Consider the following 23,039-nt stretch of genomic DNA (forward strand, 5'->3'; position numbering starts at 1 on the left):
ATGCACTACATTGCTGAGATTACGAAAGAAAAAAAAACCTTATGCAGCTAACATGTACTGCAAATGTAGCATAGCAGGTAACAAACGACAGAAAAGGACAGAGGACAAAGGCCAAATAATGAAAGGTGCATTTGGATAGGCCTACTGACACCTTCAGCAGAAGAGTCAACAGAAGGACCAGTCACACAGCTACAATCAACAAGACAAGTCCAACTGGTAAGTAATGGCACCCCTGCCCTGCCAGGAAATTTAAACTGATTTGCAATTTAGTTTAAATTACACAGTTGGACCACAACAACTGGGGTGTCATTTCTAAAAAAAGGTTAAACATTTTTTTTTTTTTTTTTTTTTAAAACCCCAGCTAAAAACCTAACGTTTTAAAACAAAAAAATCTGCTGTTTTTGTTGTTATTGACAAAAACAGAGATGGCTGTAGGCTGCATGCCCTGGCCTATGATCTTTGTGATAAGATGCACTGTTGGAATGCAGTATACATCTACCAAAAGTCATTAATATTAACAGATAAACAGGCAACTTGACAGGTCACGCACCAGGTCAGGTCTCACCTGTTGGACGGTGAAATCTACCGGAACCATCTTTACATGCTGAGCATGACTATTCAGCAGCGTTAAATGGAGATAGCCTACACACTAGCAAAACAGTGCATCAAATCACTGAGGCATTTTATCAGTTTTTAACATCTTCAACAGTGCGAAAGCTCCATGACGATTTTCTTGTAGGGTGGCAACATTTTAATGCAGCGCACACAACCCAATTTCCTTCCCTGACAATGCAGCGCAAAGACAACGATAACATGCAAAACAAATCTGCCAAAGTAGTGGGACAGACAGGGCGAAGATGAATTGAGATGAGATGAGTGATTTCTACTTGGATGCCTGAAAAACACTCTGCTGAAAAAGAGTGATTAGTATTCATCAAATGTGGGTACCTTGGTTGGGGAAGGCGGCAGACGTGGAGGAGTACAACTCAGACTAGAGAAACACAGGCCACAAGGGCATGGGAGAGCGGTATAGCGATGAACAGAAGCTTTCACACAGAGAGAGAGAAAAGGCAGGTGGAGAGCATGAGGCAATATCATGAAGAGGATGGAAAGCATAGTGAACACACCTGACAAGAAAATAAAACCCAAATGGAAACCACCATGACCATACAAAGAACGTGAGGGAAAGATACTGGTTGAAAGAAATCATAATCATAGTGGTGATCAAGTTAACTGTGATGTAAAACAATGAGTGTTTCTCAGTGCAAGTAGAGTGGGAGCTGCTATAATCGCAGTGGGTTCATAATATGTAAATGAATCCGTTACAGCGACGAGAGCGCTTCAGAGGGAAGACATTATATGGAACTGCTTTGGAATATTTGACTTAAGGGGCTTAGAATGGAGAAAAGATAGTGGGAGGGGAAAAAGGAAAGGCTTCCAAAATGAAACAGTGATACTCAGTTGCGCAACTTGAATGGCAATGCCACTTGCTTATCATCAGTGTGACAAAATGCAAAAGACTGAGAGACTACATGTATAACGTGACAAAAGATCTTTAATGTGAGCTCGGAAAATAGTCTGTCTGTGACTAATTACAGAGTTCAAATAAGAGCAATCATTTTCAATGACATGGCAGGTTCTGCTTTGAGTGTTGATAAGGCAGCCATTATGAGCCGACATACACCACTATGCCCTCTACACACCATCTGTCAGTAAGTGACAGCGTACAAGTGTTAGATGTGATATGCAAGCAGCAAAGTACCATTGCATCATGTCTACTATGTGCACAATAGCCTTTGGGGCAATACTTCCATCACAAATAATCAAGACAACGATTATTTCTTTGTATCCCCCCATTGTCAGTCTCATTATTTCACAAGCACCTGCGTTATTTCATCACTCAACCACCCAAATTACAGAGAAAACATTATATACTCCATATAATGTTTATATACTGTACACCTGTAACTACAGGGACTTTCAAATTGTAGTTCAATTCTCTTGACAAAGTACAATTAACCATCAATTACAATGTAAATAATCATTTTTTCCAACACATCTCTGCGTTGTGCTCAGCACCAATTACTTCATTCAATACCTAGATATGACAACCAACACCTGTAGCGTCCACAGCACAAAACACTGGCTGATCTTTTGGAGACCGCACGGATTAGGGCCGCCAGCCAATCACCAATCAGCACAGGTCCTATATCCGTCAGGCAGCATTCTCCCATTAAGAGCATCGGGGATGCCTGTCAATCAAGGCATCATTACTCTTGTCGACACTGCTCTTCAATACGGTACCCAGTACCTTCCACCCCCACCCTCTTCACACACCCCTTCCCCTTACAGCAGTCTCCATGTCCCAGCGGTCTGTCTTCCCATCCAGCTGTCTATACAGCTTGTTTTCGTGCGTTCAGGACAGACAAACCTTCGGTTTCCTGTCTCTGTCATCACTTTGTTTTCTTGCCTCGGGGCTTTTTGCTCTTCCCTCCGCCCTTGGCTGCTTCTTCCTAGGGGGCAGAGAAGGAGAAGGCAGAGGAGAGGGGTAAACAGGCGTCTCAGAGGATGCGAGGCGTGTGTGAGCGCCAGGTGACTTCATCAGTGTCTCTGCGTCTCTCTCTCTGTCTGCTGGCCAGCTTGCCTGCCTGTCTCTCCTGTCTGTCTGCTTTGAGTGAACGCCAAATTGTGTGTGTGTGTGTGTGTGTGTGTGTGTGTGTGTGTGTGTGTGTGTGTGTGTGTGTGTGTGTGTGTGTGTGTGTGTGTGTGTGTGTGTGTGTTTTTGTTTTGCTCGCTGCCTGACTTTGTTCCTTCTCCATTTTCACACACACAGCCCGTGGCTTATTAGTGATAACTCTCATGACTTTTAATGTAGCGACAGCAGAGCGGCATGATTGGCAGCTCTTTGGAGCTTACACAGCTGTTGGCCATATTAGTATTATTAATCCTGAATTACATTCCTGATTGCCCTTTTTGTACTTGAAAGGATGTAAAGTATAACCCAGGCACAACCTGAATGTAATAAAGCTGAATAGGCTCAGTTGACTCCACTGGTGTTCGTCTAAAAACATTCAGTGCAGTATGAATGTGGTACGGTGCCACAAAAATGTTTTGTTTTATTATGCCTCATCTTGCCTTACAGACTGAAAACAATAGATACCTTAGCCTTCCATAGTTGTCAACCTAGATATTCTGTACATACAGTATGCCTGATATATTGACACAATACTGTGGTTGACTACAGTGCATAGTGCAGTGGCATTACCATTGCCACTAGTGCTGCACTTTCACATGGTGTACATGACTGTCAACATTTGAGTGATTAAAGGGACAGTTTGGTCAATTTCAACATGCAGTTGTAATGCTCACACTACCCTGGACTTGTCAGTGCCTGAGATTTTTTTTTCTTCTTCTTCAGCCGTTTCCGAGATCCTGGTCATTGTAATGGGGGCAGCTCTTTGTTTACATTTCAAAAAAACATTTTTATTTATTCCCAAAAACATCCAAAAGGTTATAAAACATCAGCAGACAACTAGAAAACAGCAGTACCTTTTGGGAAAATATTTGGAGTTGGCCTATGTTTCATTTTTTTAAAAAGTAAACAAACGCTGCCCCCATTAGAATTGCTCATATCTCGGAAAGGGCTGAGCCGAAAAATGTGGCATCACCGGGTACTGACAAGTCAAGGGTAGCGTGAGCAATACAACTGCATGTTGAAATTGACCAAACTGTCCCTTTAAGTCTGTGAGGAACCTAGGAGTGTTTGCATCAAGGAGTATATACAGTGCAAAGCACACTTTAATACTTGATACTAGGGCTGCACGGAAAAAAATCATAATCACGATTATTTTGGTAAAAATTGTAATCACGATTATTAATCACGATTATTGATTTTTTGCAGATTTTTTTGTAAATTATAACAAGATGAAATATAACCAAGACTGAATTATATACGGGATGAGCAAAATAAAATGAATTGTAATAATTATGTACAGGAAATAGCATGAAACTTAGGTGGACAGATTTCTGACCAGAAACACCAGCCTGTCAGTATGTTTTGGCTTCAAGGACGCTCTCAAAGGTAGGTCACTATTGCCACGATTAAATGACGATTGAAATCACGACTTCAATTTCACGACTTTATCACGATTTTCGATTAATTATGTAGCCCTACTTGATACACACACACAAAGAGATATTTTAAAGAGAGGTGGTTTGGAAGAGGAAGGGGCATGTTTCAAAGTGTTCCTGCAACACTGGCAACAGTTGGAATTGTTCGAAATGTCATCCAAAAACTGTCCAAAAAATATCTTGAAGCATCAGGATACCAAAACAAGATGGACAATTTCATGTTCCCATCCAAATGTAATGGGAACAGTTTGGAGAGCACCCCTTACTTTTCCAACATGACTGTACATCGGTGTAAAAAGCAAGGTCCATAAAGACATGGATGATGAGTATGGTCAGAGACGGTTTAAATGCATTAGAATAGAGAATCTTTGGTATGGTATGGTAGAACTTGACTGGCCTGCTCAGTGTTCTGACCTGAACCCAATAGAACACCCTTGGGATGAATTAGAGCAGAGAATGAGAGCCAGGCCTTCTCGACTAACATCATTGTGTGACCTCAGCTTTGGACTTTTGGAAGAATGGTCAAAGCCTTCCCAGAATGAGTTAAAGCTGTAATAGCTACAAAAGGTGGACCAATATCATATTGAACCCTATGGGTTAGGAATGGGATGGCAGTTAAGTTCATACAGTATGTCAGTCAAGGCAGGTTTATAGCGAATATTTTTGGTAATATAGTGTACTTTTACACATTTTCTGTTGTCTGAAATAATCCATATTTGTTCAACAAAATAATGAAATATCTCTCTTTTGTGTATGTGTCCAGTATTTGTAAAGTGAGCTTTACAAATTATTACAAATCAGATTTGGATTTCTGTTAAATTATCTTTAAATTATTTTTTAAAGCTAAAACAGCGGCCATGTCTGGAAGGTTCACATACATAGTGTCAAGCAGCACTGGATCTATGATGTCTAAGCCCTTTTTTCTCTTCCTGGAAAACATGCTGGTGATGGGCAGAAATGTATTCCTGAGTCTTGGGATCTAGTCTTGCCTTTCATCTTTTCCTGAAACATGTTGGCGATGGGCAGAAATGTGTTCCTGAGTGTGATGGCGATCTATAGTCTCGCCAGGCCAGCCAGGCATTACCACTACAATCAGCTCGAGCTGCAGCAGTGCTTGGCTCTCTACACCACGTTCCACATTATTATGCAACTGACATTTTTCGCTGTTTCCCCAAATAATCAATGCAAATGACAGTCGTCATAATTTTCAAGTCATCCGCCATTAGAGTACAATTAAAAAGGTTTTGAATGAACCTTCCAATGATAACGGTATTTTTTAAGTAATAAAAAACTTAAAATGCTCTGTTCCACATTATTACGCAAAGTAGTTTTGTAGTGTTGTAATCCAAATTTCTTTCTTTGTTTCCCATTTACATCAACACAGTTGGATTTTTGTACCTTCTAAATTACATTTCAATGTTCAATACTTGATGATAACCTCTTTGTCTTAGTAACTGGAATGCTGCCTTTAACATTGAAGTCAATGGCAGGGCATTGCATGGGAGTTATGGAAGCCCAGATATCCTTGATGCTTTGCTCTCAACTGTTTTTGTTTGTTTGGTCTGGTGACCCACACTTCACTCTTCAATATACCCATAGATTTCCATGCCACGTTTAGGTGCTTTGGTGGTATCGACATTTTAACTCACCAGACATAAAACCCCATTGAAAATGAATGGGATGTTATGTCTGGTGAGTTAGAATGTCATCATCTCCAAAGCACCTAAACGTGGCATGTAAATCTACGGGTATATTGAAGAGTGAAGTGTGGGTCACCCGACCAAACAAAAAAAAACAGCTGAGATCAAAGCAGCAAGGATATCTGGGCTTCCATAACTACCATGTCAATATTAAATGCAGCATTCCAGTTACAACTTATAGCAAAGTTTTGAACATTGAAATGTATTGAAGGTACCAAATGCCAACTGTTTTGATGTAAATGGGAAAAAAAGAAAGAAATTTGGATTACAACACTACAAAACTGTTTTGCGTAATTAATTGGAACAGAGCATTTTGGGCATTTTAAGTTTTTTATTATTTTAAAAAATACCGATGTCATTGGAAGGTTCATTCAAAAACGTTTAAAATTGTACTATAATGGCTGATGACTTGAAAAATATGACGACTGTCATTTCTATTGATTATTTGGGAAAACGGCAAAAAATGTCATTTGCGTAATAATGTGGAACGCGGTGTATACCTGTAGCGCAATTTTACATTAATGGTGCTTTTAGTCCTTTCTTTTTCGGAGCCAACCACTGTGAAACACCTGCTCACAGCGCTCTACTCTGCCACTGATGCCTGTGTGTGTGTGTCCTTGCTGCAACATGCTGCCTAACAAGCTTCTGGTGTCACTCCAACCAGATGACATTCCCCATCGCCTCCAGAGAGACCTCTTGGGTAAGCTCTACATGTAACAATACAGAGGGATGAACACAGGGCATGGTGTAGGTTTTGATTTCAAAAGTGATGGGGACAAAATATCCAGGGTGAACATTAACATTATATTTGTGAATATAATTGTGAGGCTGATTTCAAAAGTGGTATGGACATGTCCCCAGTGTCAACAACCAGGGCTATAACAATATTGTACAGAATCGGGAAATTGTGATACGCAGAGCCACAAACCTGTATTGCGGTACAAGAAGGCAGAATCATGATATGCCCTATTCTGTTACCCTTCAGTCCAGAAAACAAGCCTATGATATGAGGTGATGGTGCTTTTAAGCATTAATTCATCATCATTATTATTTTAAGACTTCTTTTTATTTCAGTAGCCTGGTGTAACCTATTCTACCTATGATATATCATAGTTTTTATTGATATTTTGATTGATTTATTGTTGGGTGTATCGTTACAACCCTATCAACCATCCCCTAAAAATATGCCAATGAACACAGGTACACATTAAATCTGTTAAAAACAATCACCCATGCAATTCATCATACAAACAAGCAAAGAAATGAAAAAAATAAAGTGAGACGAGCCCAGCTAGAATATTATTGCCTTGATTGCTCTGCCACCGTGTTTGTTTGCTGGTTGCCAACATGCCAAATGTACGATGGCAAACTGCGGCAGGCACACAGCCTGGCAATCAGTCCACGTGGCATGCCTGAGCAGGAAGGACGGCAAAGGGAGCTGGACCTGGCAGAGGGTCGACTCCCCTCCCACGCACTGTAACAAGCCCTTTGTGCTGCTCTGCGGCAGCCAATTCCATCGCCATCGTGGCAGACCAAATCTCAAAGGGATAAGAGTGCGTGTGTGTGTGTGTGTGTGTGTGTGTGTGTGTGTGTGTGTGTGTGTGTGTGTGTGTGTGTGTGTGTGTGTGTGTGTGTGTGTGTGTGTGTGTGTGTGTGTATGCATGTGTCTATGGGGGGTATTCTACATGTCATCAATTTTTTTTTCAACATGCATATGCATAATAATGTAGCTTACAGTAGTTTGTGGTGCATTCATGATGACAGTTTGATTGGTGACTAGTTAGAGAGTTTTACACACACTCTCCCTCTCTCTCACACACACAGACGCACGTACACACACACACACCAGTGGGTGCGAGTAGTTGTTGATCATGTGATAATTATGTTGCTTTAGGCAGGGCTGCTGTGAGCATGTTGTCTCAGCCTGGCGATAAGAGGCTGCCTGTAGTGAGCCCATCTCACGGAGCTCATTAGGGTGCCCGCATTATCACCATCTCACCAAAACTAGTAGAGACAAAAATAACATACAGTACGCATGCCTTCAAGGCTACTGTCCCTGCATGTTTGCCCAATTAAACTGTTCCTATACATTCACTTTGTATTGGTATTTAATTCATGCCATGCAGCCACAGGAGTTTGTTTTTTAGAATCAAGCAACCATGGAAAAAACACTATTAAGCTAGGAGCAGTGTTCAACTTCAACTCGGTTGGTAGGGAGGACCACACACATGTTCCTGCTGAGTAAACAAATGAACTTCAGCGTGAACAACAGTGCACAGTAGTGCATTTCATCTTCATGGCTGTCAGGCAAAAACAGCTTGTGCTGAATGAACAACACAGGCAGTTGTGATGGTTTCTTTTCGAGCAGTGTACAGTATATGATGGCGCTCACTTCAAAAGAGCTCTCTGTTGGGTGTATGTGCCATTAGAGTTTTAGCAAAGGCAGCACTCCTTCTTTGTAACTGTCAGTTGACGTTCTATATCTTTTCTCATTTGCAGACATCAGCGTGTACACTGTTGGGAGTTTGTATGATTACTTTCATGCTTCACAACAACAGCTGAACATCTTGCCTGCCTGGGGAGGAGCACAGTTGCTGCTGAAGAATTTGTGATCAGAATTTAATCAGATAAATAAACCTAGGAAGGGCATATGTGGTAGGAGTGAAATGAGTGTGTGAAATAGGTGGAACGGTTTGGAGTTGGATACGTTCTATGGAAAAACCAGTGGCTTTTTGACAAATAGATACTAAAGAGTACTAATGTCACAGCAATTGGAAACTAGCTGCAAATACAACACTATTCTAATATCAGCTTGATAATACAGTAGTACTCAACACAATAGCAGTGTCTTTACAAAGAGTGAGTAGATGTCAAAATTCTTCAAATAAATTCTACTTTCATGAGCAAAAATGCATTGGGGACACTGCACATTCACTGCATATTCTATTTCAAAGCAAGAACATTGGAAAAATAATTCAGTTTTATATTTCACAGAAAGTGAAGAAATGTAATGTTCAACAAATAGCAGTAATGAAATCTGTCTTTGGAAATTCAAATATGTACCGTACAAATTAGAGATGCACCGGATCCTGATTTTTAGGATCCTGCCGTATACCGGATCCACTGCTGGATACCGGATCTTACGAAAGGGTTGAAACACATAGCCAACTCGCACACGTGGGCCCATTTTTATTAAGTTGGCGCAAACTATTTCTAAGACTCATTGGCTTACTGCAACACTGCCTTCAACGGCCGCTTCCAAAGGGCTTTCACTCCATGCAGCCTAGGCTACGTAAAAAGTAGAAATGCCCCAGATCCTGATTTTTAGATAACTGCCGGATACCGGATCCGGATAGTCTGAAAAACCCTATTATCCTGCCGGATCCGGAACCGGATCTTGGATCCTGTACATCTCTAGTACAAATGAACAAATTCTTGAAAACTGAACTTTGCTGAGCATCCTAAACTAATACATTGTTGCATAAGCATGGTTTCTGATAACTTCTTCGCATCTGTGGTGCATGGAGTCGATCAAAGTCTGGCAACAGTCAACGGGTCCTGCAGCCCAGGTTAATTGTACTACATTCCACAATTCCTCTGCATTTCAGGGTTTTACTTCATGAACAGCATTTTCTATGGCAGTCCACAAGTTTTCGATGAGATGAAGGTCCTGGAATTGTGCTGGTTACTCCATCAGTTGGATGCTGTTTGTCTGGAACCATGATTTTGCTCGCTTGTTGGAGTGTTTGGGTTCATTATCTTGTTGAAACATTCACTTCAAGGGAATTTTCTCTGCAGCATAGGGCAACAGGACTTATTCCATATGAAATTGAGTTACTTTTTCTTTTCTTTTTTTTGCTTTGAAATAGAGTGTGCAGTGGATGTACAATGTCTCTAAAGCATTTTTTGCTCATTAAAGTACAATTTATTTGAAGAATTTTGACATTTACTTATCTTTTGTAAAAGCACTGCTATTATTATGAGCACTACTGTACATGCAATCAATTCAGAGAATGCCATTTAATACAGTTCCATTAAAGAAGGGTTTACGGTTTCCTCATTTGAAGGGTCTGACTAATGTAACACAAGCTCCCTCAGATCAAGATGGTTGTCAAAACATCCCCCACTTTAGCTGCCAGCAATGACTGGAAAGAGCTAGACTAAATAAAATGATGACTGGCAGTGGCTCAAGAGTTTATCATGGGGATTTCAAAGTGCTACCCGGGCTGCCAGGCTTGAGTTTACATGAGAGTAAAGCCTTCAGCACTGCATAGGCAGAGAGGAGTAGAGTGGCGGTCACATAGTCACATGGTGAAGTGAGCATGGGCAATATATAAACTCCTTTGTATTAAACAGTAAGTTACGCTTGAACATGTATCTTTTGAATGGGTAATTAACTAATATGACTGATATCTAAGGAAGCAAATCATGTCAAAACACTTAAAAATAGCTCTCAAATGCATCAGAACATGTAGTATGAGGCCAATAGCTGGTGAGTACAGTGTGCACTAAGCGTTTGCATAAAGTACATGACAGGGGGTATACCCATAAGGGTTAATTTATTACTTTGGAGGGGTGATAATAATAATAATAATAATAATAATAATAATAATAATAATAATAATAATAATAATAATAATAATAATAATAATAAATCTGTGTTTTGTACAGCCCTTTTCATGGTACTTCAAGACACACTTCAGTTAGTTTTAAAAATGCACACTTTTAAGGACACATTTCCTGTTTGATGGAATACTAATGATCTTCCTTCCGGAAGCAAACACATAAGTTGTTAATTTGTCTTGGTTGTTCAGATTAGACTTCTATTTTCAGCAATTTCCGAAACCATGACCCGTCGAGGAGAGGTGGAAACCCTGGGGCCCAAACCTCAGCTGCCAGGATCCCCACCATCCTAAAGAGCCCTTGTGCATAATTTAATGGTGACACTCCAAAGGGTCTAGCCCTGTGTTTGTGCTTGCTCGTGCCATTCATTTTCATGCAAATTATTGGAGACAGCACAGTGGGTCTTCGTGGCACGACAACAGGCTAGCGTGTCTTACTGTGTTCAGTTGTCAGTGTCTCTATTCCTGCACTTCATGATGAAACACTGCTTTTCCATATTCCGTCTCTAAAACCAAGGGCATAATTGCACTTAAGTCGTGTTTTTTCTGCAGCCATGCATCTCAGGTTTCAGTTGGTGTGTGGTTTGGCGACTCAACTATATTTATTGGTGAATATCCTAGCTAGACCAAGAAACCATTAACTCTTCATTTCTTTCAGTATAAGTAAATCTCTCTCTCTCTCCATCCCTGTCTGTGAATGTGTGTGTGTGTGTGTGTGTGTGTGTGTGTGTGTGTGTGTGTGTGTGTGTGTGTGTGTGTGTGTGTGCGTGCGTGTGTGTGTGTGTGTGTGTGTGTGTGTGTGTGTGTGTGTGTGTGTGTGTGTGTGTGTGTGTGTGTGTGTGTGTGTGTGTGTGTGTGTGTGTGTGTGTGCGTGCGTGTGTGCGCGCACACCTGCATCCATCCATCCATCCATCCATCCATCCATCCATCCATCCATCCATCCATCTTCATCTACTTTGTGAAAATGCAGCACTGTCTCGCATGCAGAGGACTAAACTTCCATTAAGCAGCCAAGGCTGTGCTACACCACAAGTCAAACTCACTTTTAAATTCTATTAGCCTTTTCCACATACAGAAAGGAGTGCTCTAAGTAGGACTAAAAAAAACATCACTTCTTTGCCTGCGGCATTAAGTGTGGAATATTTAATTTGTCTTTTTTTCTCCTTGATTCTTCCAAAAGTGTTTGAATTCTTACAAAAGACAAAAGAGACATGACGAAATGAAATGCCAGAGACTTGATCCCTGGCACACGTGCAAATGGCCAATTACCCGAAGTTGACTGGCGTTCCCCCTGCCCTGCCTATGCCCCACTCTGGGGCCCCTTACCGGAGTGTCGGTGTAGCCCTCCTGGACCAGGATGCTTCTGGCACGGTTGTTGATGTGTTTAAAGCGGTCAGGGCCCAGCAAAATGCCCCCATACCAGCGCGTCACCACGACCAGCACGTTACGCACATCCAGAATCTGAGGGAAGAAAAGAAAAGAAATTGCAGGACGTCTGAGGAAAATACACTTCTGACGGGCGCGGAGTGGCCATCGGGAGATCGGGGACTTGTCCCGGTGGGCCGCGGCCGTGAAATGTAATAATGCGACCGCTATGCGTTCTCGACCGGCCCTGAAATTTCCTGAATGTCTCGACAAGCGCTGGTTTCCTACTCTCCGCAGTACTATATCCAACCTTGCTTGACTAGCCGGTATTTATACGGTGTACCAGACGGCAATACCTCACTGACGGTGTAAAACAGTACATTGGCCACACCCCTTCCCTACTGATAATTTCCATACACCGTATATCGCGGAAGTTTACTAGATCTTAGTGACACAGTTTCGTTTTCAGTATTTGAAGAACCTGTGCTATTTAGATTGGTTACCAAAGGATGGAAATATTAATAAGTTATGATTTATTTTCCAATTTCCACATGACTGTTACAGTTTACAGTCTGCCAGCCCAGATTCACTTGCTCTGTGGTTATTGACTTGGGTTACGAACAGAAACATAACCACCAAGTGGTAAGGAAGAGAACTGCAGCTAACAGACGCAGTTTTGTTTTGATGGCATTGATTTGTTAGAACTACTGGTCCGGTATATCTCCTTATACTCGAAATAATATTATTATCATACATATATTTAGGCCTATATGTGGCACATTTAGGATGTAGCCTATGTAATGTCTGAAGAAATGGAACAAAATAATTACCACACAAGATTCTGATGTGACCAGTGCTGGGTGTGTAGACTAAACTGTGGATTAAAGTGGAGTGATTGCAAGAAACAAAGACATTTGCTGCAACGAAGACAGCGTTTAAAGGTAGGCCTACACCGTTTAATACATTTTGTTGACTTATGGTTGTGCTTTGAAGTAGCTAGCTTTGGCTTATTTGCTGTATATGGTGGGTTTAATGCACAATGTAGACATACTTTTTGTAAGCTATAGCCTACTCTTCTAAAAATCCCCACACTCAAAACCTTGTGCCCGTGCTCATCCTGTCTTCCTTAAACGATAATTCAATAGGCCTACAAACTGTCAAAATGACAGTGGAGTGCACATTTGCATGGAACAGTAGCATGATGTATCCTAACCTGCAACTAGTTCTATTGCTTTGGACTGTGATGATGGCTGCAGTGGTGTAGTCTACTTTTTGAAGGGGGTATACTGTATATTTGAGCATTTTTTGATGTGGGTATACTGTATATATTTGTGCTATTCTAAATAATGGATCAATCAATTTTGAGTGGGTATACTGTAATCCCTGAAATTTTGAAATGGCTGCCTAGCCTATAGGCCTACCTGCGTTTTACGTAGGGCCTAGACTACACCACTGGCTGTGCATTTCATCAAGGTGTAGGCTACAATCCTCCACTTCAGGTTGATATTTTGACAACACTAATGTCCACATGTAGTAGCCTACGACTGCAGATTTCGTGGTCTTTGTGTTTTTGGTTAGGAAACCATGTTGTTCGCTTTGTTTTTTTGTTTTTTTTTAAAGGGCCGCCAAGGGGAAAATTCTCCCGGTAGGAAAAGTCCCCCCACTCCGCCCCTGACTTCTGACGCACAAGACGAACACTAGACACACAAGCACAACAAAGGCAATTTGAGACCAGGGAATTTGAAACATGGTGTATGTACTACGGAACAAACCCAAAGTAAGTATGAAAGCATTTGCAGAGAACTTCGGTATTATCTGTCATAATTTTTTGTGTGAAATTGGGAGGTGCAGTCTATGGGACCGGTGCCATATATGGGCTACCTGCCCATGGGAAACGAGGTTCGAATCCGACCGGGGTCATTTCCCAACCCTACATCCATATCTCTCTCTCTCTCTCTCTCTCTCTCTCTCTCTCTCTCTCTCTCTCTCTCTCTCTCTCTCTCTCTCTCTCTCTCTCTCTCTCTCTCTCTCTCTCTCTCTCTCTCTCTCTCTCTCTCTCTCTCTCTCTCTCTCCTCCACTTTCCTGTCAAATAAAGGCCTACAAAGCCCAGGCATTATTTTGTGTGAAATTAACTTAAAATTAATTTCACATCAAAAGAATTTATTTCACAATATTTTGTGCTTTCACATGGGTTAACATTGTGAAATGAATGCACTGACAAACAGACAAGAAAATGGACTTTCTTACAAAAGCATGCGTCAACTTGTTGAAAAGTTCAATTAATGTTAATACTGCAAAACCTGTTACCGTATGTCAATATCTTTGAACAAAACCTTGAGTAAAACCTTGTGTGACTCATCCACAGGAAAAAAAATCATGCATGTTAATGAAGAGAGGGGGATGGCCTGTGTGTAATACAACAATCACAAATGGCTAAATGAATCTTGGTAAAAGTTTTCCATTTTGACTGTCAATCACACTGTGTCAGTAGCCGGATGTGGTGGTGCTGGTGGTGATGTGTGTGTGTGTGTGTGTGTGTGTGTGTGTGTGTGTGTGTGTGTGTGTGTGTGTGTGTGTGTGTGTGTGTGTGTGTGTGTGTGTGTGTGTGTGTGTGTGTGTGTGTGTGTGTGTGTGTGTGTGGTTGGGGGGAGGAGAAGTACGCTGCTAATTGCTGATGTTCAGTGGGGTGAGGGGTCCTGGTAAATTGCCAGCAGGGAGGCAGTGGGGGGGGGGAGTCTGTGCCATCTGCCCGTTTTCATCTTGAGACTGAATGAGGGACGTGAAGGAACTTCACTGGCAATAGTCAGCTCCCCGGCAAAAAACACAAGCCACTGCATTCAAGGCCACGTTAAATGAAGCCGGGGAATCTTAGCATGAATGGAGGAGGAAGTAGAGAACAGATGGAAAGTGAAAAGGCAAAGATTGTGTAGAGAGAAGGAAGGAAATAAAGACGGAAATGAGATACAATTGAAATAGGGCTACGATTATTACCCATTATTAAAATTCTTACTTGAGAATGCATGAACCAAAAATATATTTCAGACTTAGACTTCTTTATTTTCCATGAAACTTGCATAAAATGGTATTTTTCCTAAAAGCAAACTCGCCACACGGCACTACTGAGAGGTAGGATGTACGCATGCGCCCACCCATGACCCTATTCCATGATTATGACACCATGTGAGCAAAGAAACGTCAGAGGAACACCCAGCAGAGACACTCTAGTCACCTTACTTCAACTGTTTTGTTTTAAAGACATCAAGAAGTGCAACAACACCGTGCAGCCCTGGCCAAATGGTTAGAACGCTGGCCTTTAGATCAGATCCCTTGAGCAAGGCACCTAACCCCACATGGCTCCAGAGCCTGTAACCAATACTCTGTGTCTAAAATAACTGTTAGTCGCTTTGGACTAAACAGTAGCACAAGTGTAATGTAACATATTGTAAACAGTGGTGCTGCTTCCTGGCCGAGGTAGAGTGTGGTCTAGTGATGGTAACACTCTGCTTTCCTGGCTTGTGCTGCTATGGCTACAAACAATACGCAACAAGTACAAATAGAGACGATTGATTAGGTAGAGACGACTGATAAGGAGTGGAATCCACTAAGATACAGTATAATACAATGGCAGCCATGCCCCTTTAGGAATCTAGGGCACTAGGATAATGAATGGTGCCCAATGGAAAGTCAGACCCATTTAGGAGATGGGACTTGATCCCACTTTGTTGCATTGGTGATGTGGTGTGATTAATTTTGATTACCATATTGAAAGTCTTTGGTATAAGTACACAAACCATAGGAGCCACTGCTCTGCTCAGTGCATTGTGCAAAATGAAAACGTTAGGAACCTTACTTCACTTGTCCATTTTCAGGTGAGTATGTCTTGTCACACTTCAGATGAGACAGAAATCACCCTCACAACAAAACTTTCTCCAGCTAGACAATGTAGTCTATTTCTAGACTATAAAGGCTTGTTTTAGAAAAGTGTAAATGCACCTGGTAAAAAAATGTTTAGCTTGAAAATAGACAAGCGTCCCAGTTTCTGCAGTGTCGGTATTTTCTGACTCACAGAGAACTATGCAGGTGCCCACATGCATCCTCAAACTGCAAGTTCCGTTTTAGTCACTGTGTCAGACAGACACACAGTGCACACAACGGCATTCCATTAATGCCTCAGCTGGCAGTGTGTGGGGGCGAGGGAATACACAAGAGGAGAGCATTGAGGGGGATATTACCATGCACAGGGTACCTCAGGCAACCAATATGTACGCCTGTTTGCATTATTCCCCAAACTGTGACATTGTTTTGTGGAGAAGCAAAGCCCTTGCACACTACCGGGTTATATACAGGTACTGTATAGTGGAGAAGCAAAGCCCTTGCACACTACCGGGTTACAGTATATACAGGTACTATATATCGGAATGGTATAAATGGTATGAACTTATGGGCAAGCACTGAATTTCCTGGCTCAACTGGTGCAGAAACCAGCCCACACCAGGGTGGCTAGGCTTAAAACAGCTAAAATGTAGAAAACTAGTAAAAAATATAAATGCTTTCTGACTCAGTACCTACAGTACAACACACGATTTCTGAAATACCATACTCTTCTGAACAGACGTCTTCTTTTTTTTTTTAAAGAGAGAGAATAGATAGACTGCAATGCACAGCGGTTCATATACTTTATGCTGGATTGAATTGCATGTTCAGCAATTGGATTTAATGCTTCTGGAAATGGAATCAAAGGGATGACGCAGAGATACTGAGCACAAGAGATGGCATAATCAGAGATTTGAGAGGTGAGGAGAGGATAGCAGAATGAGGAGGATGAGGAGCAGATAGTTAAAACTTTTATGCAGTAGATCCTGGTCATGTAAAAAAGGCTTGGGAACATTCACGATTAAAATATGCTGCAACAGGAGTCTTATTCCATGCTTCCAACTGCTGTGTTTTTTTCCTCTTCCTTTGCACTCTGCCAGGGTGACTAACAGATGAAGATATAGAGCGTGGGCTTCTTGGCAAAGAGACAAACAGGAGATATAATGAGAGGAAAAGAGAGAGAGGAAAAGAGAGAGAGAGAGAGAGAGAGAGAGAGAGACAGAGAGAGCGAGAGAGAGAGAGAGAGAGAGAGAGAGAGAGACAGAGTATGCGGCGAAAAGGAGAGCATTGGAGTGCTTTTGTGCATAAGATGAGTGTAGAGCTTGTGTGTGTAAGATGAGTGCTGAGGGAGTGTGACTGCCTGAAATGTCCTTTGATCCATTTACACATCTCACGCACTTTGCAAATTCATCTCAGCCCAGTTAATAAGGACCCCCAAAAGAGGAATACGATTTTTTTTGTCTCTGCACCGTCACATCATGCCAAATATGGTCTGACTGAATAAGATAAATATGGGGCCTTATTAGAGTGCTTTTCTAGACACGCGGGCATCATGTAGAGGCAAACAAGCCTCTAATGAACACATGGACATGACACAAACACATGACGCATAACCCTAATCTGTCAATTAAGGTTTTTTTTTGTTATTTTGGTTTTGTTATTAAAAACAAGAAAGAAAACACTACCGAAATAGTGTGGTGATGGGAAGCATCATTAAATCCTTTAAAAAAACTTTTCTAAACTGCTCGTATTTAAGTGATGATAATTGAACTTCAGAAGCATATGCTATAAGCTATATAGCATTCGAAGTACAGTATATGCAACCGCACACGCACACACGTACTTGTAGAAGATGAAGTAGTCTTCCTCCTGCGGCCGTCTCCCCATCATCCTCACAGTCTTGCAGGAAGGTGTTCTTATCCTCACAGTGTATCCTACACAACAGATGAAGAGCACCAAAAGAGTATATAATATATAGTAATATAGTAATATAGAGTATATAATATATAGTAATATATAATAATATATAATATATAATAATAATATATATATAAAGGAGTGATCTGGTCTAAGGGAGTGTGTGTATGTGTGTGCGTGTGCGCTTGCGCACACCTGCACGCACAACCATTTCTACGGTTTACAGAGAATGGTCCGAAAAAGAGAATATATCCAGGGAGCGGTAATTCTGTATGCCAGAGGTCAGAGGAGAATGGCCAGAATGGTTCGAACTGATAGAAAGGCAACAGTAACTCAACCACTCGTTTACAACTAGTTTACAACTCGTCTACAACTCGTCTACAACTCGTTTACAACTCGTTTACAACTCGTGTGCAACGTTTTCAACAAAGGTATGCCGAAGAGCATCTCTGAACAAACAACATGTGGCTACAGCAGCAGACCACACTAGGTAGTAGAGTAGAGTAGAGTAGAGTAGAGTAGAGTAGAGTAGAGTAGAGTAGAGTAGAGTACTTTTAGGGAAAAACATTGCCTGGACTGAGGAGACTACATTTCTGCTGCGACACTCATATGGAAAGGGTAGAAGACCAAGGAGATTGTTGTCAACTTCCAAAGGGTCCAAAAACAACTGCCACCACTGACCATCGACGGCGATGCTGTGGAGAGAGTGAGCAGCACCAAGTTCCTTGGAGTGCACATCAGCGACGACCTCTCTTGGACCACCAACACTACATCACTGGCGAAGAAGGCCCATCAGCGTCTCTACTTCCTGCGCAAACTAAAGAAGGCAAGTGCTACACCCTCCATCATGACAACATTCTACAGAGGAACCATAGAGAGCGTCGTGTCCAACTGCATCACAGTGTGGGGAGGAAGCTGCACGGAGAAAAACAGGAAGACACTCCAGCGTGTTGTGAACACAGCGAAGAAGATCATTGGAGTACCACTCCCCTCCCTGCAGGACATTTACACCACACGCCTCACCCGGAAAGCACTGATGATCATCAAAGACACAAGCCACCCTGCACACAAACTGTTCAGCCTCCTGCCCTCTGGAAAGAGGTACAGGTGCCTCCGTTCCCGTACCACCAGGCTGGCGAGCAGCACAATGCACCAAGCGATCAAGATGCTGAACACTCAACCCACTCTCCCTCCACTGTCAGCCTCTAGCCAGCAAGGCCACTGACAACCCCCCCCCCCATCCCCCACCACCATATCTGCGACTGAACATTCCACCTGCACTACTATACTTGTGACTGAACTTTCAACCTGCACTAACTCAAAACACACACACACACACACACACACACACACACGCACACGCACACGCACACACGCACACACACACACACACACACAAGCACACTGCACTTTCTGCACTAAACCCAAACATACACACACTGACACACACACACACAGACACACGAACACACACACAAGACGCACACCGCACCTTCTACCTGCACTAAACACATACACACACATACACACACACACACACACACACACACACACACACACACACACACACACACACACACACACACACACTGCTGCTGGTGTACTTGACAGACCTCTTTAATATTTTATTTTTTTTCTCTTCAAAATGCTACTATTACCATGTCAGAACGCTATAAAGGACTTTTTTTTTTTTTTTTTTTTTTTTTTTTTAGGAAAAGCACAAAAGCACAACAAATACCTCTTAATGTATGTCCTCTACAAGTCTTCTGTTGTCCAGTCTTGCACTTTAAATGTCTGTATGAGCACTGTCTATGTCCATACTGTCTTAAGTCCATGTATAAGTACTGTCTATGTCTATACTGTCTATGTCCTTACCTAGATTAGTCTATGTCTGTATGGGAAAGCAAGAAATGTAATTTCAAATTCTTTGTATGACCAGTGCATGTAAAGAAATTGACAATAAAACCTACTTGACTTGACTTGAATATTCCGTCAGCAACATGAACACATGGAGCCATGCTGCCTTGTATCAACTGCTCAGGCTGTTGGTGTAATGGTGTTAGGGATATTTTCTTGGACCCCACAGTACCAATTGAGAATCCTTGCAACGCCGCAGCCTACCTGAGTATTATTGCAGACAGTTTCGGCAGTTCTGAAGAAAAAAGGGGGTCTAACCCGCTTCTAAGAAGTTGTCCCTAATAAAGTGGCTGGTGAATTTATGCATGCATCTATTTTCATGAGAGGTTGAAAAGGACCGAAGAACAAAGACTTTCTTTCAGTCACATTACTGTGTAATGCCGGCTCTGTCAGACAGCGTGTGCTTATCATCATCTTAGACAGGGTTTTTACTCCTCCTTCGGAGTCGTACGGTCACATATACATTTTATTGAGGCTTCATTTTGTGTAAGTGGCATTAAAATATGAACCTATTAAGTAGGCAAGACTGGTTGTTCAGCCGTGATGGTTCTGAATGTCAACGTCACCTACCATTTGGCTAATCTGTTCCAGATGACTCACGCCTGCCAGCCAAGCTACGGTATGGCAAGCCTGTCCTCTTTGACCCAAAGAACACACGCCGTTGCTCACAGAGTAACACAAGAGAGCGCTTGGCATGTTACCCACATACACACTTGTATACAGGCATGCATGCATGCACAATTGCACCATGCTATGCCCTCCACACATTCCCATAGACTGTTTTTCAATGGGGGCTCTACAGCCCCCCAGGGGCCGTTATGGACCCCTAGGGGGGCATTGAGAAGAAGAGGGGGTGCACTCAGTTGCAAATGGGGGGACAAGTCTGTTTCATTTTATAATACTAAGGGGGGAGTTGGCAGGCATATGATGAGGTCAAGAGGCCGTTTGATCAAAAAAAGGTTGAGAACCACTGCCATAAACAAAGACAAAATCCCTGGCTTACACCCACAATCATAGACAAAAAACAAACAAGAAAAAAAAAACAACAAGGAAAGAGCACAGGTCTCTACCAAGACAAAATAAATTGCTTAAGTTTCACAACTTTTATGAAAGAGAAAGCATTTCTTTTTCTGAAGACAGGCAGCACCTTTCCTCCAAGGCTGAATGTTTTTTAAATCTTAAAACTAGACACATTTGAAAAGCCCTGACATGAAAGCATTCCATCATCTTTCTATGTTATGTTTGTAGCCTTCTACCCAGTTGAACCACTGCTTTAGTACTGGGGCAGTTTTATATTTTGGCTCTGACAGCGCACTATTTGTGGGCAATGCACTCTAAGGGATGTTCACATTGGTAGTTATTTAATTACAGAAAACACCTGAGCAGAGCATTTTTTAAAGATGAAAAGACGGCAGAGTGTTTAATTTCCCCAAAACAGGACTGAACATTTTTTAATCCCCATGTGCTAAGTTACAAGTCTGTTGCAAACTCTCATTTCTCATCAGACAAAAAACATGATGTAGGGTGTTTTTCTTGGGAGAGTAGAAATGTTCTAAACTTTTGAAAAGCGCCCAGGGTAGAAGAAAAAACAAGCTGATGGCAGCGTTTTAAAAAGTGCTCAAGATTGTGTCATAGAAACATAATGTGAAACAGCAAAAAAAGCCAATGACAACAACAATTATTACAAAAATCAATGAAAATGTGTGATGAAAAGGTCTTTGCCATACAAATGCAGACAGGAGAGAAAGCAAAAGCCCATACCGGTATGCATAGATGTTGTGAGTGGCGCTGGCTATCTTTTTATTTTCATACAGCTTGTCCAGAACCAGTCGAACCTGAAACACATTTACAGCAAGGAACAGGCGTGAGATGGAAAATAAATCTGCAACCAAAGTAAGACAGAAAACAGTAAGATAGATATACATTTTATTTCTCCCCAAGGGGAAATTCATGTTCCAAAAAACATAAACAAGGCCTTGACATTAATATTCAACTCAGGGAGCCCAGGGATGCTTTTACCACACGCTAATGGAAGAGACACACCACGCCAGACAATGCTGCCCGCCACATCTATCAGTTGGTGGATTCTTTTTTTTCTGGCCGCCTGTTTGGAGTGAAAAGCCAACCTGTGAGGGCTGGCCGTGTGTGCTGTGGGTCTTTTCTCTTCAATGCCTCGCACGCAGTCCCAAAAATGCATTTTCCCGCCCGTTAAGCTTTGTTACCTTGCTTACTTTGTTAGAGCAGAAGCTGTATTCACTTCTACAGTATTTGTTCCCCTTGCCTTCATTTGTTCTACATCACTGAACATTTGGACCAGCGTGCATCATCACAGGCTTCGGGTCTAGGAGCTGATGAGGTGAATCTTTTTTCACACCAACACATGAAAATCAAACTAAAATAATAACCAAATTGCATTTGTTTGGCATTTTCATTCAATCTAACTGGGCATACTGATTACAACCTTTAAGCCATTTGATTTCTTCATTCATTGAAAGGAGAGATGTTTTTCTTTGTATGGGAGAAACAGCATTAGGGTTGCCCCCTAAAAGATGTCTGGAGTTGAATTATTGAAACAACCTTACCCAATATCACCATAAAAATTGTTTTCTGCATTATTCACACTGATGTTCAAAGCAAACTCAACTAGAAATGCACTTCAGAGAGTGCAGACCTCCGCCAAAGAAGCTGTTTGATAGAACATTGGACTATGTTACACCCTAATTATATCCCCGAAACGCGGAGCGTCGGGGATGTAATGGTTTTGCGTGCGCCGCCGCCGCGTCCGCCGCCGCGTCCGCCGCGTCCGCCGCGTCCGCCGCCGCGTAAGGTCTTTCGTGTTAACGCGATAACTTTTGAACGGATGTTTGGATTTGTCCCAGATTTTTTGGGTGAATGCTCTAGGGCAGGTTCATGAACTGATTCGAGTTTGGAGGTCAACACTTTCAAGATGGCTGAATTCAAGATGGCCGAATTTTTGTTTGGTCTATAACTTCTGACCGGGTGGATGGATTTGTCCCAGATTTGGTGTGTGAATGCTCTAGGGTAGGTTCATGAACTGCGTCGAGTTGGGAGGTCAACACTTTCAAGATGGCTGAATTCAAGATGGCCGAATTTTTGTTTGGTCCATAACTTCTGACCGGGTGGATGGATTTGTCCCAGACTTGGTGTGTGAATGCTCTAGGGTAGGTTCATGAACTGATTCGAGTTTGGAGGTCAACACTTTCAAGATGGCTGAATTCAAGATGGCCGAATTTTTGTTTGGTCCATAACTTCTGACCGGGTGGATGGATTTGTCCCAGATTTGGTGTGTGAATGCTCTAGGGTAGGTTCATGAACTGATTCGAGTTTGGAGGTCAACACTTTCAAGATGGCTGAATTCAAGATGGCCGAATTATTGTTAAGGCCATAACTACTGACCGGATGGATGGATTTGTCCCAGATTTTGTGTGTGAATGCTCTAGGGTAGGTTCATGAACTGATTCGAGTTCGGAAGACAACACTCTCAAAATGGCG

At 42.0% G+C, this 23,039-nt stretch overlaps 1 protein-coding gene across 2 annotated transcripts in view; it reads right to left on the minus strand.

The window, feature by feature from the left end:
- Nucleotides 1-1,537: 1,537 nt before the first annotated feature.
- impact (impact RWD domain protein) overlaps nt 1,538-23,039 on the minus strand; it is a 71,671-nt gene continuing 50,169 nt past the window's right edge. For both annotated transcript variants that reach the window (XM_063200885.1, XM_063200883.1), the window contains 4 exons: nt 21,288-21,361; nt 17,536-17,626; nt 11,780-11,914; nt 1,538-2,513 (listed from right to left, as the gene is read on the minus strand). In XM_063200885.1, the coding sequence (XP_063056955.1) occupies nt 2,454-2,513; nt 11,780-11,914; nt 17,536-17,626; nt 21,288-21,361 (360 nt within the window). In that variant the 3' untranslated portion in view covers nt 1,538-2,453. The remainder of the gene's footprint in view (nt 2,514-11,779; nt 11,915-17,535; nt 17,627-21,287; nt 21,362-23,039) is intronic.

This window comes from Engraulis encrasicolus, chromosome 6, assembly GCF_034702125.1.
Source record: "Engraulis encrasicolus isolate BLACKSEA-1 chromosome 6, IST_EnEncr_1.0, whole genome shotgun sequence".
Lineage (NCBI taxonomy): Eukaryota > Metazoa > Chordata > Actinopteri > Clupeiformes > Engraulidae > Engraulis > Engraulis encrasicolus.